General features: G+C 43.5%; 1 protein-coding gene across 5 annotated transcripts in view; it reads left to right on the forward strand.

Annotated features, from left to right (window-relative positions):
• The window catches only part of ERN1 (endoplasmic reticulum to nucleus signaling 1), an 86,135-nt gene that overhangs the window by 3,395 nt on the left and 66,205 nt on the right, over positions 1-16,535 (forward strand). For 2 of the 5 annotated variants that reach the window (XM_039859421.1, XM_039859419.1), the window contains exon 1: positions 6,401-6,624. The exons of 2 other annotated variants lie outside the window; for them this stretch is intronic. Coding sequence is in view for 1 of the 3 variants with exons in the window: in XM_039859419.1 (XP_039715353.1) it covers positions 6,568-6,624 (57 nt within the window). In the remaining 2 variants the exon portion in view is untranslated. Of the gene's footprint in view, positions 1-6,400; positions 6,625-15,068; positions 15,228-16,535 lie in introns of those variants that run through there. One more of the 5 variants, XM_039859422.1, reaches the window with a different exon arrangement.

The following is a 16,535-nucleotide window of genomic DNA, read 5'->3' on the forward strand; positions in this document are numbered from 1 at the left end:
GCTGCCTGGCTGCATCCGTACTTCTATTTGCCATCTTCTTTCTTTTGAGTAGGCTTTTTTACGGGATGGAGGCAGCTCCTGGGCCTCATACCTCATGGCTTTGCCACTAGAAAGGAAAGAAGTCTCTTCATGGCTACTAGCTGGAGTCAGATTGGGTACAAAACTACTCATGGGTCAAGTAAAGGTGGTCAGATGGGTTTTGGTTATCTGTTACTGCATAACAAACCACTCCATAACTCAGTGATTTAAAACAACCACTATTTCATTATCTTTTGTAGTTAACTTACAGTTTGTTCTGTGAGTTAGCTGGACTCAGCTGGGAGGTTCTTCTGCTTTATTGTCAGCTGAGGTCACCTAGGGTCCTGGCTGGGCTGGATCATTCAAGATGGCTCAACCATATATATGTCTGTCAGCTAGAAGCTCAGCTGGAACTGTTGATTAGAGCAGCTCCATTCTCCATGGCTTGGGATTCTCCATACGTGGTAGCTAGCTTCGAAGAGGAAGCATCCAAGAGTATTCTAAGAGGAAGGAAATAGGAGCTTCTAGTCCTTTTAAAGCTGGGCTAGAAGGTCCCCAAATGTCACTTCTGGTCAAAACCAGTCACTGGGCCAGTCTAGATTCAAAGGGAGGGGAAATAAGCTCTACATTTCGATATTAGAGCAGCATGCGCATGTAGGAAAGGAGGGTGTTGTTTGGGGCCGTCTTCGGAAACTAGCTACCACAACAGAGTAATGTGATTGGCCCAGCCTGGGTAGGTGCCTACTAGGGGACAGACAACAGGTCTGTCGACAGCACCTAGCATATCTGCCCCTCTTGCAAAGCTGGCTCAAGTTCCTGTTTACTCGCTCCCTCTGTGATCCCAGCAATAAGAACAGCCCCTTGAACATGGTAAACGTCTGATGAACTGTTGCTGAATTCTTTCTTTGTGTGGTTTGTGTAACTGCACCAGTCACATGCTTTCCATTCTGCCTTGGCAGGGTCTCCTGTCTCTATCCTGTCCCCTCCTCTTCCTGCTGCAGATTAACAGCCTCCTAATGTTAAGGGTGGAAAATTTTCAAGTGAGCAAACTAGCTAAGTCAGCTACAGGGAAGAAATATCTTTAGATATCAGAAGTTGTCCTACTTGCTTGTGTGTGGTTTAGGAAGTGTATTGTATAAAATATGTAGATGGCTAATGTCTGCTTCTGTAATCCATTTACTTGTTAATTAAGGGGGGTGTTCCGGGCAAAGATATGCTAAAAGCCAACTGCCACTTCTGTAATCTGCTGGCTTGTTCAGGAGACCACCAGGATATGGTCTTGAGCTTTATCAGCTGCCTGCTCTGAAAGCTCGGGGCTGATCTCCTCTAGCCCTGCGTGGTAGAGAGTCAGTCGCCGGCCGGCTAATAAAGGCTCATAATTAATCTCAATTGGCTCCGTGGGTCTCAGAATCGTTCGTGCCGTAACACTAACAGTCTCTCAAACGCCTGCCTTTTCCCCTCTCCCCCTGAAATAGCTTCAGTCCTGTCTCTGCTGCATCCTAGAACAAGCCCAGCCTGACTTTAGCACCACCACTGCCCCCCCACACACCAGCCTGTCCTGCCAACCTTCCCAGCCTCACCTCCCACTGCTCCTTTGTGTAGAAGCTAAGTACATGCTAACTGACGTGTTATCTTGGGCTCCCATGAAGCCACACAGTGCTTTTCTTTCCCCAAGGCTCTGTTCAGGCCCTCCTCTCCCTCTAGGATATCCTTCCCCCTGTCAATTCTGACAAAAGGCCCAACCCAGACACTGCTTCTTCCATGAAGCCCTCCCTGTTGTATCCTTCCCACCCGCTGCCTTCCACCAGACCCATCTCTGCCTTAAACACCATAGTTCTATTTCTGAGTTTATTCCTGCCTTCTCACACTTCACAGTCAGTCTTGTATATTGGTTATCTCTCTGTATTGTCCTATCACCTTTACCAACTTGCAAACTCTGTGATATTCCCTCTTGGTACCACCAATCCTGGGTACTCAATGATATTTGTTGAATGAATGGTAATCATTTTGTAGAGGTCAAAGATGAAGTCATCTACAAAATGAAGCTGACTATATTATTTTAAGCTAAAGTTCCTTTCTACCCTAAAATTTGGTTACATCTATGAATGAGCTATCCTAGGGTAAAAAGAGACAGAATGGGTAAGGTCTACATATTAAGCCTTGAAGAAACAGTATTTGGAAGGAGGAAAAGGAGCCAGAAAATAGTAATATCCAAGGAGGAAAAGTTCAAGAAAAAGGAACTGTTAACATACCTGAACTGAAGAGAGGCTTAGGGAGAAAAAGATGAAGTATGGCCACTGGGGTTTTAACAAGAGGAAGAATGTTTATGAGCTGCTTGAGAGTACTTTCCAGAGAGTTCAGTGGAAATAGGCCAGACCCCAGAGGATTAGGAGGGACCGGCCAGTGAGGAAGTGGAGGCACTCGGAGAGGACACCATTCCCATATTGGTGCTACATTGGTCCTTTTAAAATATTAAGAGACTGTGGACACTTCACCGTGATGATGTATAGACTTGGCACACATGGGTTTGAAATAGAACTCAGAGGCAAGTGAACAGGATTAGTCTGAACTACCTCACAAGGCAGAAACCCCAGGGGAAGCATTCTCTTCTCTCCCAGATGGCTGCTCTAGTCCTTACATCTTTTTGCACACTCCCAGGTAAGATCAGGAGACTTATGTGCTATTCGAGGCAGGCCCCTTATCACCACATGTTTGTACAAACTTCTAGTTGTTACTAGTATTCTAGGGATACACCAGTCTGGGCTACTGCCTAACTACGTTGACAGGTCACATGATTTTACCTTGTCACAATGCTGTGGGAGGGGCAAGAACAACAACTAGCTAACAGTAGATCATGTTACAGCATCTGGGGTTGCCTAGACAAGCTCCGAAGTTACGTAGGTAGCTGGGTTCTAATCCAGGTTGTGCCTCTTACGAGCCGTGTGTTACTCTCCCAGCTGTTAACCTTTTTAAATTTCATGTGTCATCTGTAAAATGGGGCTAATGACACCGATCTCATATAACTGCTGTGCAGATAATGTGAAATGATTCCATAAAACATGTCTTTTTGCACAGTTCCAAACAATAGTGATAGTCAATAAATATTAACTATGATAATAAGAAACATTTTTGTGATACAAGAAAAGTGTATTGTAGGTTGGATTCTGTGTCGAAGAGAAGTTCTTCAGAATGAGTGTCACAATTTTCAAATCCAATCATCCTAGAACAGGAAGAGCCAAAGTTCTGTTTACCTAAGAACCAAACCGCTCACAGTGACAGCAGCTTTTCTTAAATTTCCCTTAAACATTAGGATACGAAAGACAGAAATTTAGCTTGCTACTGGAGACTCTCGCTTCATCGTTTTATTTCTCCCATAACTACCCCACGTGTACTGTAAGTTAAAATCTGTTTGGAAGCAGCAGCAGCAGAAGCACCAAAATCACTACAAAAAAAAAAACAACAGTTGATAATTCTGATAAAGACACTGTTCCTTTGAGAAGTTACTGGAGCTTTCAACCATGACCATCCTTTCTGGTTTTACCAGCTTTTTCTTTCAGAGGGGGCTACCTTCTCACTAAATAGCTATCTGCAAACAAACATTTTAATCATTTTTAAATGAATTTGAAGGGTTTTGAATAGAAATATGAGACACATAAACTCTTTTAGAGGCTGTGTTTAATTTATTCCACTAGAGGGCGGCATTTGCTAAAGTAAATAAAAAGGATTCAGTGTCACAGGGATTAACACCGGACGTTGTGAGTGAGCTGGATCCCAGGATTTTGATGCCCTTAGTCACCTGCGGAAACTGGAAAACACACAGTCTTTGAGCTCCACCTTTGGAGAGTCTAAATCGGCGGGGAGAAGAGGGCGTGAAAAGGTGTTTTTTAAAACCTCTCCAAGTTCGGGAACCACTTTCAGAGAGGTGAAAATAAGATTTTAACTATATTTCTCCCACCACTCACCACCCAGACATACTATTCAAGTCCTGATGCTACATATTTTTATTTTTATTTCTTTTTTTACCTTGGTTCAAAAATAAGGCTTATCTTTACACGAAGACAATGACCTTTCTCTTGCTTAAAGGATTTTGTTTCATGTGACTTCCAGAAGGGCCATTTACTGCCCATTTTCAGGTCTTATATGAGCAGGTTTACTCCAAAGGCACCCTACAAAATATTTTCATTTCTGTTTGTATTTATCAGTAATGACAGTTTTTGTTTTATCATAAGCCAAAACTATCTAAAGCAATGCTTGACTGTGGAGCAAGATTATGGGCGATGGTGCCATAAATAAAACCAGAGCTTATCAGTACAAATTGCCAGTCAAGTGAAGTACGTAAAACGTGAACTGATTAAACATTAGAACAACCTAACTGGTGCATAAGAAATTCTGAGGACATAGAACAGTTTAGTTAAGGTCTGGGGATTGAGCCCAGCTAAGTACAAGATAAATATACCTACTTGGCCCAGGCTACTTGGAATGGGTTTTTTTCTTTATTGGATCTTTAAAACTGATTTATTAGTAAGATTGAGGTAAGCATTCCACTTCGTGTTTCATTTGCTGTGTTTACAAGGTCACTGTGACATTTTAAATTGTCAAAGGGCTGCCAGAGTTCCGGCACAGAAAGTTCCCTCCTAAATTTACTCTGAGAAAAAGCATCAGAGAAGGGATGTGCAAATGGCATTTTCAAATCAAGCTTCTCTTCTAACTCAAGTTTGTGGTCTTACAGATCCTGTTGTCAGCTTGCAGATTGGACAGGAAATGATTAAAGGGCTCCTCCTGGGCACCTGGCTACACTGCTCAGGAGTGATGGAGTATCTGTTTCCACACACTTGTCGGCCTGTTTGCATATTTGTTTGCATTTAGACATGCAGATAATACTTTTCAAAAGGTGTCTACCACTTGCACAGTTGCCAAGATTCGTCTCACTCTTAAACTGGTCTGTTGGATTCTCCAGCATTGGTAGGGATTAGTCCCTTTACTGTGACTGCTGGAGGGAGCTAGGAATGGGGGACTTCATTTACAGGATTTTGGCTTAGTATGCACATCTCTGTGTTCTAGTTGGATAGGATTGATCCACAGTGTGCACATCCCAGATATGGAGTCAGGCCCCCACTTCTTTGCTGTTTTCTCTAGCATTGCTTACTCCTTTGCCCTAGATCCTGAAAAGTCTTAGGTTGTCATATGAGCAAAGCAGGAAAATTTAGAGAAGCTTCTATCCCCTTTTTCTTTTTTTCTAGGATATATCAGTGTTGTGCTCCAAATTTTAGTTTACTCTTTACAAACAATATGTCCTCTCTCCCCTCTTCCATCTAAGAGGAGGGCAGCGTGGGACCCAGTGACCAAACAGCTGCTGAGCTCTTTAATTCAGATTAACAGCTCATAACCCTCAAAGAGACCTTGTATGAGTCCTCAACACACCCACTCCCTCCAGAGTTGTGACACATGTCATCTCAAGCTTCAGGAGGTCACAGCTACAAATGCCACGTAAACACAGCACGACACCAGCAGCAGAAATGGTTTCCTTCTGTACTTAAAATTTTTGGCAAATGATTTGGCTGCGGTTTATTCTAATTTTGGTATATGTGCTGCCGAAGTCAGCACCGTGGTTTATTCCAAAGGAACATGATTTGAGGGTATTTCCTGAGGAGGGGAAGAGTGGGTGGAGGAAGAAAGGGGCCTTCGGACTAGATGAGGTGCAGCTGGAGGATCCCAGGGCTCTGGACTTGGCGACTACTGGGCACAGGACAGAAAAGCCACGTTTGCTGGAATCCGCTGCCAGCTGCTGTCCCTCTCTTTGGAGGGCGCCGATGATTCCACCAAGGCGGGAAGACGGAACGGGGGACTCTGGGCAGCAGGCACCGCCAGTCTCTCGGCCTTTCCGCGGATCAAGTCTGACGCAGCGAGTCCCTTGGCGGGGTTGGTGGAACCGCCGGGAGGAGGTGATGCACCCGCGTGGCGTGGCTGCCGGCCTCCCATCGCCCTTGCCCTCGCCCTCGCCCTCGGACAAGCTCCTAGCATTGATCGCTTGGCATCCCTAGACGCAGGTCGCCTAGGCCTGGTTTTTCTGTCTGGCAGCGGCAGCCGCGGGACCTGGGTCCAGCCTGAGGCCGCAGCCGCCCTTGGCCCCGCCCTGGCCCCGCCCACTCGGGGGGCCGCCCCCACGCCGGCCCCGCCCCAGCCCTGTCTCGGGCCCGCCCCTAAACCGGCCCCGGCCCCGCCCCGTTTAGTCTCGGGCCCGCCCCCACGCTGGCCCCGCCCCACCCCTGTCTCGGGCCCGCCCCTAAGCCGGCCCCGGCCCCGCCCCGTTTAGTCTCGGGCCCGCCCCTAGGCCGGCCCCGGCCCCGCCCTGACCGGAAGAAGCGCCGGCACCGGCGCTTAAAGGGTCAGGAATGGGGGTGTCGCCACCGCCTAGTCAGCTCTGCGTTAGCTGAAGCCCGGCCACCGCCGCGCTGTCGTCGCGGCGTCCCCGCCCCGTCCTCTGCCCGCCCGCCCGCACCGCCCCCTGAGCCGGCCGGCCGGGCCCGGAGCCAGGACAGAGTGCTCGCCATGCCGGCCCGGCGGCTGCTGCTGCTGCTGCTGGCGCTGCTGCTGCCCGGCCCCGGGGTGAGTGACCTGGGATCGTGGGGTGGGGGACATCTCGGGGCCTGCCGGGGTCCGAGCCGGGAGCGCGGCAGAGGCGGCTCGAGGCCCGGGGCGCCTCAGCCGAGGCTGCGGCCAGGCGTAGGAGGTGGCGCCGGGCGGGGAGCGGACGCCTCCGGGCCGGCCGGTGGCCGGTGTGGCGGCCGCGTCCAGCCCCGCCGAGGCGCTCGCCACCCGAGGTGCGTCGCGGGCCAGCGCGGCTGTCATGGGCAGCGCCTCTGGGGCCCTCATGTGCTCCTTCGCAACTTTGTGTCGCCCTGGCGACACTCGGGGTCTCCAGAAGGCCCAGGACCCTTGGGAGGCCGCCCCACCTGCCGGACCCTCCCTGTAGGTGGGCGCCCGCTCTGCCTGGCGGTGGCGGCGGAGGAAGGACTGAAAGGGCCCTGTAATCCAGGGGAGGGGAATGTCTTGCGTTTATAATCCTTGTTGGAACTTTTAATATGAGAGAACTTTGAGAAACGAATGCAGCCGGGACAGGGTAAGCATTTTCCCCCAAGAGCTCGATCCTGCTCACCTGCCTTGCAGGCTTCTTGGAATTGCGAGGCAGGAGGCTTCAGTTTTTGCACCAAGACTTCGTTAATTAAGCAAGTTAAGCTGTAGAAATTGGACTCTTTTTAAAGATCCTATATGGGACAGCGGTAGAGCCGCTTCAAAACTTTAAATAAAAGACTATTTTCTTGCTTGAGAGCATTGTGGGGCTGTCCGGAACGTCTTTTCATCTTTTCCTGGAGAGAAGCGCCTGGTTTACGTTTATTTAACTATTTAAAACCTTTCACTCAGGCTGTGGATTTGGTCAGCACGGCTAGGAGGACATTTTGTGGACAGAGTTGGCTTTTTTTCCCCTCTGATTAGAAGAACCTAAACCAGCAAGTGGTTTAAAAAAAAAAAAAAGTATTGTTCAGGATGTGGGTATGGTACATTGGTGCAGGTTCTGTTTAATGACCTCCACTGCGTACTCTTTAATATGGAATAGCATGTACAGGGTGTCCAGGTGGAAAATTGACATGTGTGTACCTGAGTGCCATGGCGTGAACTCTTTGGAGGTTATGCATTTTAGGTTAATAATAGTCCATGCTCTTGGAGTAACAAGGATTTGGAAGCAGCTGGAATAATACATAAGGCTACTTTTTTCAAATTCAGAGCTTTTTTTAAAGGAAAATTTGTGCACACTTCATGGTAGAACTTATGTAAGTTAAGTTTTTCTTCTAATTTTTTTAAAAAAACACTTTCACAGCTAGGGTCAGGTATTGAACTTGAACACTTCATCTTGGATTAGTTGACTGCTGCCTGGCATCTGTTCACAAATAAGAATATAAACAGGATGACCAACGGATGGCATGGAAATTGATCACTTTCAGTCGTGTGGGCCAAGGTGTATGTGGTTTTCTTTGCCACATCTTTCCATTTGCTATTCTGTTATTGGATTCTAGTGTTTTAGTTATTGAATAACTTAGGTTTAAAGAGCCAAAAAGAACTATTTAGCTTTAGTTGGGACTATCGTTTCAGTTCATGTAAATATTTGCAAATTGTATTTAGAAATCCCAAATTCTCAGAGTTGGTGGTAAAATATTCCAGACCCTTTTCAAAAGGTTATGTTTTAGTATAACTATTTTTTAGGTAAAATGTCAGAATTTTATTCTCAGAATTACCTACCATTGAAAATTTCAACCTCCAAACATAGTGAGAATTCTTACTTGAAAACTCTAAATGAAACCCATTGCAAAGTGTGCAGTTTAACTAGGCAGAAGTGATATGTAGAATGCACTGGCTGTAAAATCAGACAAACCTGAGTTCTAACTGGTAACTTGCTCAATGCATCTTCAGGCAAGTTATTTTACTTCTTAGAGACTCTGTTTCTTGATATGTGAAATGGGGACGGCTGCTAACTTGCCCGAAGACACCTTGCACATCCTAGATGATAAATATATAGTCTCCTTACCCCACCTCCACCCCTCCACACAGGTGCTTTTTACTCTGTCATCTTTTTTTATACTGTGCTTTGGCAAGGAACATTTTTTGATGCTGTTTCTTTTTGATTGATGAAATAACTAGTACATTGGAGGCAATACTGTGATTTTCTTTCAGTCTATGTCTGATTGAGCCAGACATTGACTCATCATAGGCCAAACTCTAGGCTGCCAGATCAAAAATGCAATAAACAGTGTTATTAAGGATTTGAGGCTGTCTTTTGGTAATCCAGGATGTGCTTATTTAGTCAGTGAGTTTTTCCATCCTTCCTAGACCCGGATCTTGTATCTAATGTTCCTTTGTGTTACATGATGGCTGTTACATCGTTGCTGTCATGTAGTCCTCATTTTACCAAGTTTAAGTTCCACTTCTCTCAAGTAACAAAGAGATCTTTAGCATGTGCACAAGATACTTTCTTCAGCTATAACATATACAATTTTTTTTATTCAGCCAGTGTTTTTGTTTTATTTATTTACTTATCTTTAAAAAACTTTTTATTACAGTTGACATACATACAATATTATATTGGTTTCATGTGTACAACATAGTGATTAGAACCAGTGTTTTAGGTTTTAGAGCAGAATAAAAAACATCCCTGAGAACTGAGGATCATGTATGTACAGAAACACACTGAGAATATCATCTGAAACACGAGTCGCATATCATGTATTCTGATAGTTATCACCTGCATGAATTATCCTAATAGAAGTTATCAAGTATTTATACTGAGGCCACGAGGAGAATGTTTCATTAAGCTCATGTTATCAGAGCTGCTAATCATGAAATGAGACTGTGGTTGTACATGTGTGTATGTATATTCTTTTATTCACTCTCCTTGACCAATTATTATTACTATAAACAATGTGATATTAGTTGTCACAGTCATAGCTTCTCAGAGCACAAGAGAAAATGTGTATGAGAGTTCAATGGTAGACCGTATTCCTGAATATAAAACTAGTGGACTATTTAAGATTTCTTCATGTCTGGACAGGTAAGCACCACCTTCATGGGCCTGGGGGATATAGTTATTTACCTTTCTCAGATTTTGACTCCTTTTATCAGGTTGAAGAATCATTGGATAATGATTTTATTTTCACAGGAGACTTCTTTGGTTTGGGGATCCGAAGTAATATTATGGTTCAATATCGTGTATGTTTTATAATGATCAAACGTTCTCTCTGAAGAGATGATATCGTGGAGAAAAGCCTAGTGTGTCATTTTAATGGATTCAGTTTTTATTATGCACAAATAACTCAGGGCCTGTAACCTAGCAATATGATTAGAGTGTGATGCTGGCTAAAAAAATAGGGACAGTGAATCATAGTCTGTGAATAAGAAACATGCTGGTTAGCTATATTTCCCAGGGGCTGGGGATTTTTTTTCTATCTTTATCTTTACCTATATCCCATGTTTGGTTCCCTGCCTCAGAGCGACACATTCTCAGAGACATTTAAATGAGTACAACAGACCAGATACGGACTGGGAAAAGAACTTAAAAAAGTAATCGTAAGCTCCTTGCTTGCATTCCTTTTTAAAATTTTAAGTTACGTTTAGGCAGTCTATTTATCATTTCTGATTATCTTATGATCATCTTTGTTCATGTATAAATACAGCAAATACAACAATGTAAATATATATATTCTGTATATTTGTTCAGTTTTTTCTTTTTCCACAGAATATTTTTCATAACTTGTTAGGAAATGTTTGAGTACATCATCGCAATTGTCACTTTAAGGCACTGTAGTAAACCACACTTATACCCAAAGCATTTGAGCCTCTGTGCCCAGCACCAGGTTGGGGACTGGGGTCATATGACCAGGGTTGACTTAGTACTAAGCCATGTTTTGCCTAGTGATCACTCTGCCGAGGTCATATGGGTCGTTTCCAGTTTTTTCACTATTATAAGGAAAGGTGTATTTCCATTTTTTCAAATTGTGTGTTTAGTGCTTTCTGTATGATAACATGGGAAAAATTTTGTATGATAACATGAGAAGAGTTTTTTTAATCCCTCAAAGTAATCGTATTCATTGTTGAAAAGTTAAAAGAGCATAGATAAGTCTAAATTTTTTTAAAAAAATCTATAATCCTACTACCCAAACATTACCTCTATTAACATTTTAACAGCTTTGAGAATTAATTCACATATAATTCACCCATTTAACATATTTAATTCAATGGTTTTTAGTATATTCACAGGATTGTGCAACCATCACCACAGTCAATTTTATAATATTTTCATTATCCCCCAAAGCAACTCCATACACATTAGCTGTCTGTCACTGCTCATTTCCCACAAACCTCCCAGCCCCTGGCAACCACTAAACTACTTTCTGTCTTTATAGATTTGTGTATTCTGGACATTTCATAAATGGAGTCATACTACATGTGGTCTTTTGTGACTGGCTTCTTTGATTTAGCATAATGTTTTCAGGGTTCATCCATGTTGTAGTATGTTTCAATGCTTTGTTCCTTTTTGTTGCTGATAATATTCCATCATATGGTTATACCACATTTTGTTTACCCATTTGGCAGGTGATGAATTTGTGGATTGTTTCCCCTTTCTGGCTCTTGTGAGTGCTACTATGAACATTTGCATACAGATTTTCGAATGACCATGTATTTTCATTTTTCTTCGGTATATGCCTAGGAATGGGGTTTCTGGGTCATATGATAACTGTATGTTTAACCTTTTGAGGAACTGCCTGTTTTCTAAAGTAGCTGTGCTATTTTACATTCCCACCTGCAATGTAGGAGGGTTCCAATTTCTCCACATTCTCACCAACACTTGCTATTATCTGTGTGAAGTGGTAACTCGTTATGGTTTTGATTTCATTTCTCTGGTGGCTCATCTACTAACATCTTGATACGGATTCTTCCAGATGGTTTTTCTTTGTACACATTTGCATAGATAATATTTTATTTCCCCAAAATGGAACATATCATAGATCTTTTGTGTCAGTAAATTTAACTCTGCAACATTATTCTCACTGGCTGCATGATACTTCTCTGAATGGATATACTATAATTTGACCATTCAACCATGTGGATATTGAGGCTGTTTTTAATTTTTATTACTATAAACAATGTGATAAACCTTCTTATTGCTAAACTCTTGAATGCATCTTAACTGCTTAATTATTGCCTTGGGATAAATTCCTGGAACTGGAATTTGCTGATCACATGTACCCTTTCATAGCCCCCTTACCCATCCCCAAACAAAAATGGATTTTTAAAAATAATGGATGTTTTTAGAAAGCATAAAACTAGCCTTAAGTTCGGTTTGTGATAGTTATTTTAAAGTAAGCTGTTTTCTTTTAGCAGTGTGGGTTTTAAGTCAAATGCAAGTGGAATGTTTAGATTTTGTTTTGTTTATATTTCGAAGATGCAAATAACCACGGTAGTCTCTTGATGACACCTTATGTACCCAAGAGCTATTGAGAAAATAACTCTTATTCTGATTTGTTAAATAACTTGTTTGCAGGGCTCTTGGGTCTGCAGCAGTTTCAGATCAGCTTTCTAGCAGATGTGGCTCCATGAGCACCCTGAAATACCTTGGGGTAATCTGCGAGTTTGGTTTTAAGGGTAGCCCACCTCCTATAGACAAGGTTCTTTCTATAGTTGGTCGTGAGGCTATTTAGAGTTTTGTCTCAAGACTATTCATAAATCAAGAGTTGATACATTGGTTGTCCCTTTTGGAGGCCACTGTTCTTAAAACATACAGCTCGTCCCTGCACATGTTTTCTTAGCAAGATGAAAGTACCACTTGACAATAACGTAATGCCTTTGGTGTTTTTGTTTTGTTTTATTTTCCCACAAACATACCTAAACTTATTCATCCTAAGGACTGCTGTCTCTTTCAAAATAATCACCCCTTCAGGGTCAATTTTCATATCATAATCTCTTTTTTTTTTTTTTTTTTTACTTTTTAGTACTTCATTTAATAATTTATTTAATCAGTTTAATAATTCCGCTTTGAAACAAAAAAGGAACCATAAAAAGCAAATGTTTACTCTTAAGCCAATATTCTTACACAACTTAAAACATTTCCCAATTACCTTCCCATCTTTGCTTGAATATAACTTTTACATGGTTCACACTGAAGTTTCGATGAAAACTGTTATTAGTTAGCTTGATTGCACAACTTACTGAGGACACTTAGATATGATTTTTGATTGTTTTGATTGTTTTAACCAGCTAAATACTTCTGCCATGTAGGGGATTCAAAGGTATATTCTTTGAAGGGAATTTCCAAAAAATCCTAGAAATATTGTGAACAATAGAAGCATATATGAATGCCTTCCGGGGTACCTGGAATCAGAGTATGTCAGACAGCTAGATGGGGTCTTGGTGGTCTAGTCCAATGAGTTTCACTCGATACCCGCCCCCCCACACACACAAATACACACATAAGGAACAAGATGCATATCAGTTAGTCACAGTGGGAGCACATTAGAACCTTGGAGGGTGGTGTCTGGGGGCACATACCTCTCTATTTCAGGCATCATCTTCCCCTCCCTAGTTGAAAAGTCACTGCCCTGCTCTGTTCCCCAGAGCAGACAGATGAGGAAGCTGAGGCCAGAAAGGGTCATGAGACCTTGGACCTATCCAAGGTCATGCGTAAGTGGCAACACTGAACCTTGAACCTAATCCTCCTGCTTCTCTTTGAAGAGCAGCCCCTGCAGTGCTTCTCTTCTGGTGCGGTTGTTGGAACATATCAGTCTAGCTACCCCGGTCACCCTGAGGAGCTGGCCCAGCCATGTTGCAACAAGAGATGGGATCTAGAGGACCGGGGAGAGAGGAAAGTAGATTTGTAAGCTTCAGGAAAATGCTCAGGTAATGAATGCTCTAGTCTCTCCCACAAGAGTTGTGTCTCTTACTTTGTTTCAGTAGGAGAAAGATGCAGCTTAGAGCCAGAAGTGCTACCTTCACCTGAGACCCTCCCTCAGGGAGACTGTCCTCAACTCCAGAGGCAAATCCAGCAGCAATCAGGGAGGGTGACGATTAAGAGGCCCTTACACCTAATTCATGGTTCAGCTTATTTCTTTGCTTGAGGTCTAATAATATCCAAGCAGGTGCATGTTTATCAGTAAGATCTCACCTAGAAATGTTTCTGAAATAGCAAAACTGAAAGTTCGTGACTTAGACATCTCTAACCAAAGTTGCTCTTCCATAGTGCAGCCACCGCCTTCGCAGAGAATCCTGAAAAGACAGAGTTCTCTGGCGGGCTGGGCCCGGGGCGTTTGCCTTTGCAGCAGCCCCTACCTACCAAGCAGTCCCCACCAAGGAGAGAGTCTGTGATGACAAGAGAGAGAGTGACACAGTGGACCTGGGACCACAGTGAAGGCACTCAGGTTAGCCTGAGTAAGTCTCAGGAGAGAGTAATGAGGGAGAGAGGACGAGGGGGTCAGGAAGGTGCCCTGGGTGGGGGTGTCACTTCTCTTGCTGGTTTGACCTAGAAGGCAGGGACCCTGTCATGCTTAGCTTTGCATCCTCTATGGCAAGGATCCCCAACTCCTGGGCCATGGACCAATACTGGTCTATCACCCATTAGGAACTGGGTCACACAGTAGGAGGAGAGTGGTGGGCCAGTGAGTGAAGCTTCATCTGTGTTTGCGGCCGCTCCCCAGCGCTAGCATCACCCCCTCAGCTCCACCTCACATCATCGAGCATTAGATCCTCCTAGAAGAACCGGTCCCTGGTGCCAGAAAGGTTGGGGACCACTGCTCTATGGCATTTGGCACAGTGAGTTGGCCATACCCAATGTAGTGGGCACTCAGCAGACACTGAGGGAATTCCTCTGTGAGGCTCATTAAGACCCATAAAACAAGGAGCATTTTATCATTCGGCAAGTGGCTTGTGGAGTTTTGGAGGGAAGGAAGATGTTGCTTTAGTGGTAATCTCATCAGTAATGTTTCTTTCAACAGAATGAGAGGGGCTTTCAGGATATCTGCTTGGGTGGACATGACCCATAGTGTGTGGTGCCCTCTTGATGGGCTCCTCATATCAGTAATGAGATTAATTTTAACATGGCCAAACTCCAGGAGATAAATGGTTTGTGATTATGCCAAGTCAGTTTCATTTTTCAGTCAGCATGATGTTTCACTATTAAAAAATGAACCCTGATCCAGGGTTGTCCTCGTGTGTATTAAACATGATTTCCCTAGTTTGTAGACTAATTTATAATCATAATTCAAAATCACCCCTTTCTCTAGTGAATATTCCCCACCCTCCCACCCCCCATTTCCAATGAGGGGTAATTGTCTAGGCTGCAGGAGGGTTTGTCATGGAAACTGATTTTTTTTTCATATATTTTCTGAACAAACAGTGCTGTCAGATCCGCAGAACCTGATATTGTCATTGATCTCCAGTTGGGTCAGAGGAGTTTCTTGCCCAAACTAAATCAGCTGTCTTTTCTCTTAAAGCAAATGGCCCGTGACTGCTGAGGGGCCTCTAGGAATGAGAGAAACATCTGTACAGAGGGCCACAGCTGCAACCAGGAATGTGTGACTTGAGTCAGTGCTTCTCAACTCTGCTTGAATTAAGTCACCTGGAGTCACCTGGGAGCTTTTTAAAAACCTTATGCCGAGGCCCCACCCCAGGTAAATGAAATCATAATCTTTAGGAATGGAGGCTGGCATCCTTTCTTTAAAAAAAAAATTGTTTTTTGAAGTCCCAGGTGACTAATGTGCAGCCAGGTTGAGGCCATCAAGTAATTCCTGTACCTTAATTCTGGACAGAGCAAATGTGCCTGCCTGTGCCTTGTAATATCACAGAGCCCTGGACCAGACTGGAGACAGCTTTTGGTTCATTTTATAGAGAATTGGGGTCACTACATTCTGCTGGTTAGTAGCAAAACTAGAAATAGAGAACCTAGCATTATGTTTTTTCTAATATACTATATTGCCCAACTCTTAATGAGCAGGTAATTCCAGACAGATGGATATTTTTTTTGAGTACTAACTACTGAAATTGCTTTTTTAAAAGTCAGCTTTAACTGATAACTGGCCTTACATTCAACTACACTTAGTTATTGAACTATACAGTGTTTAAAATTATTTGTAGTTAACACTTATGCTTACTTATTATTTTTGTCTTCTCCATATTTTAAGGAATCAAAACAGTACTGCTTTCTAGGTTCCTTTACAGCACCCTGACGGGCGAAATCATCCTTCAAAAAAAAAAAAAATCTTCTGTAGGCAGAATGAAGTAGCCAGCCAAGGGGTGTGGGTATGGAAGAAATTAGTGGAAGGAGTCAGTTCAGTAGTAAAAGTACAAGAATGAAGCATATAAACAGAAAGGAGCTTTCTTATCAGGGTGAGAATGTGTATGTTGGAAGCAAATTATAGGAGGGAGTAGTTTATAATGTTCTCCTTCCCTATTTCATGTGAGAGCTAGACATCTAAATATCAGCCTTGCATCCCAAAGGGCCTTTACAGTTGAAAGGTGTACAGGTGACAGACAGGCCTGATGGTAGAATGCAACGCAGGATGTGGCCAGTCAGTTGTCTCAGCAACTGGACTAAGAATTACTCAAAGAATCCTAACAGCTGGTTTAGAAACAAGCGGAAACTCACCTCTAAGTGTCACATCGACTGGGCTGATCAAATCTAAAGCTCTGCTGGCACCCTGGCACCACGCTGAGAAACGTCAGTAGAACTGGAAGGTCCCTCTTTGAAGTCAGACTCTGAACAGGGCTCGCATCTGACCTAACAGACCTGGGTAAACTTGGGGACCAGGGCTGCGTTTCCCCACCAAACTTGATGCCGGAAGGAAATCCCGAGTGGCAGCTCCAGTTCTGCGTTCCTCGAGTGGATAGATAAGAGTAGTCTGCCATTTTACTTGTTTTGAAATGTAGATTATAGGCGCAGACTTTTATTTTCATAGGTGTTTTGACAACTACCACAAAAT

This window comes from Pteropus medius, unplaced genomic scaffold (genome assembly GCF_902729225.1).
Source record: "Pteropus medius unplaced genomic scaffold, Ma_sr-lr_union100, whole genome shotgun sequence".
Lineage (NCBI taxonomy): Eukaryota > Metazoa > Chordata > Mammalia > Chiroptera > Pteropodidae > Pteropus > Pteropus medius.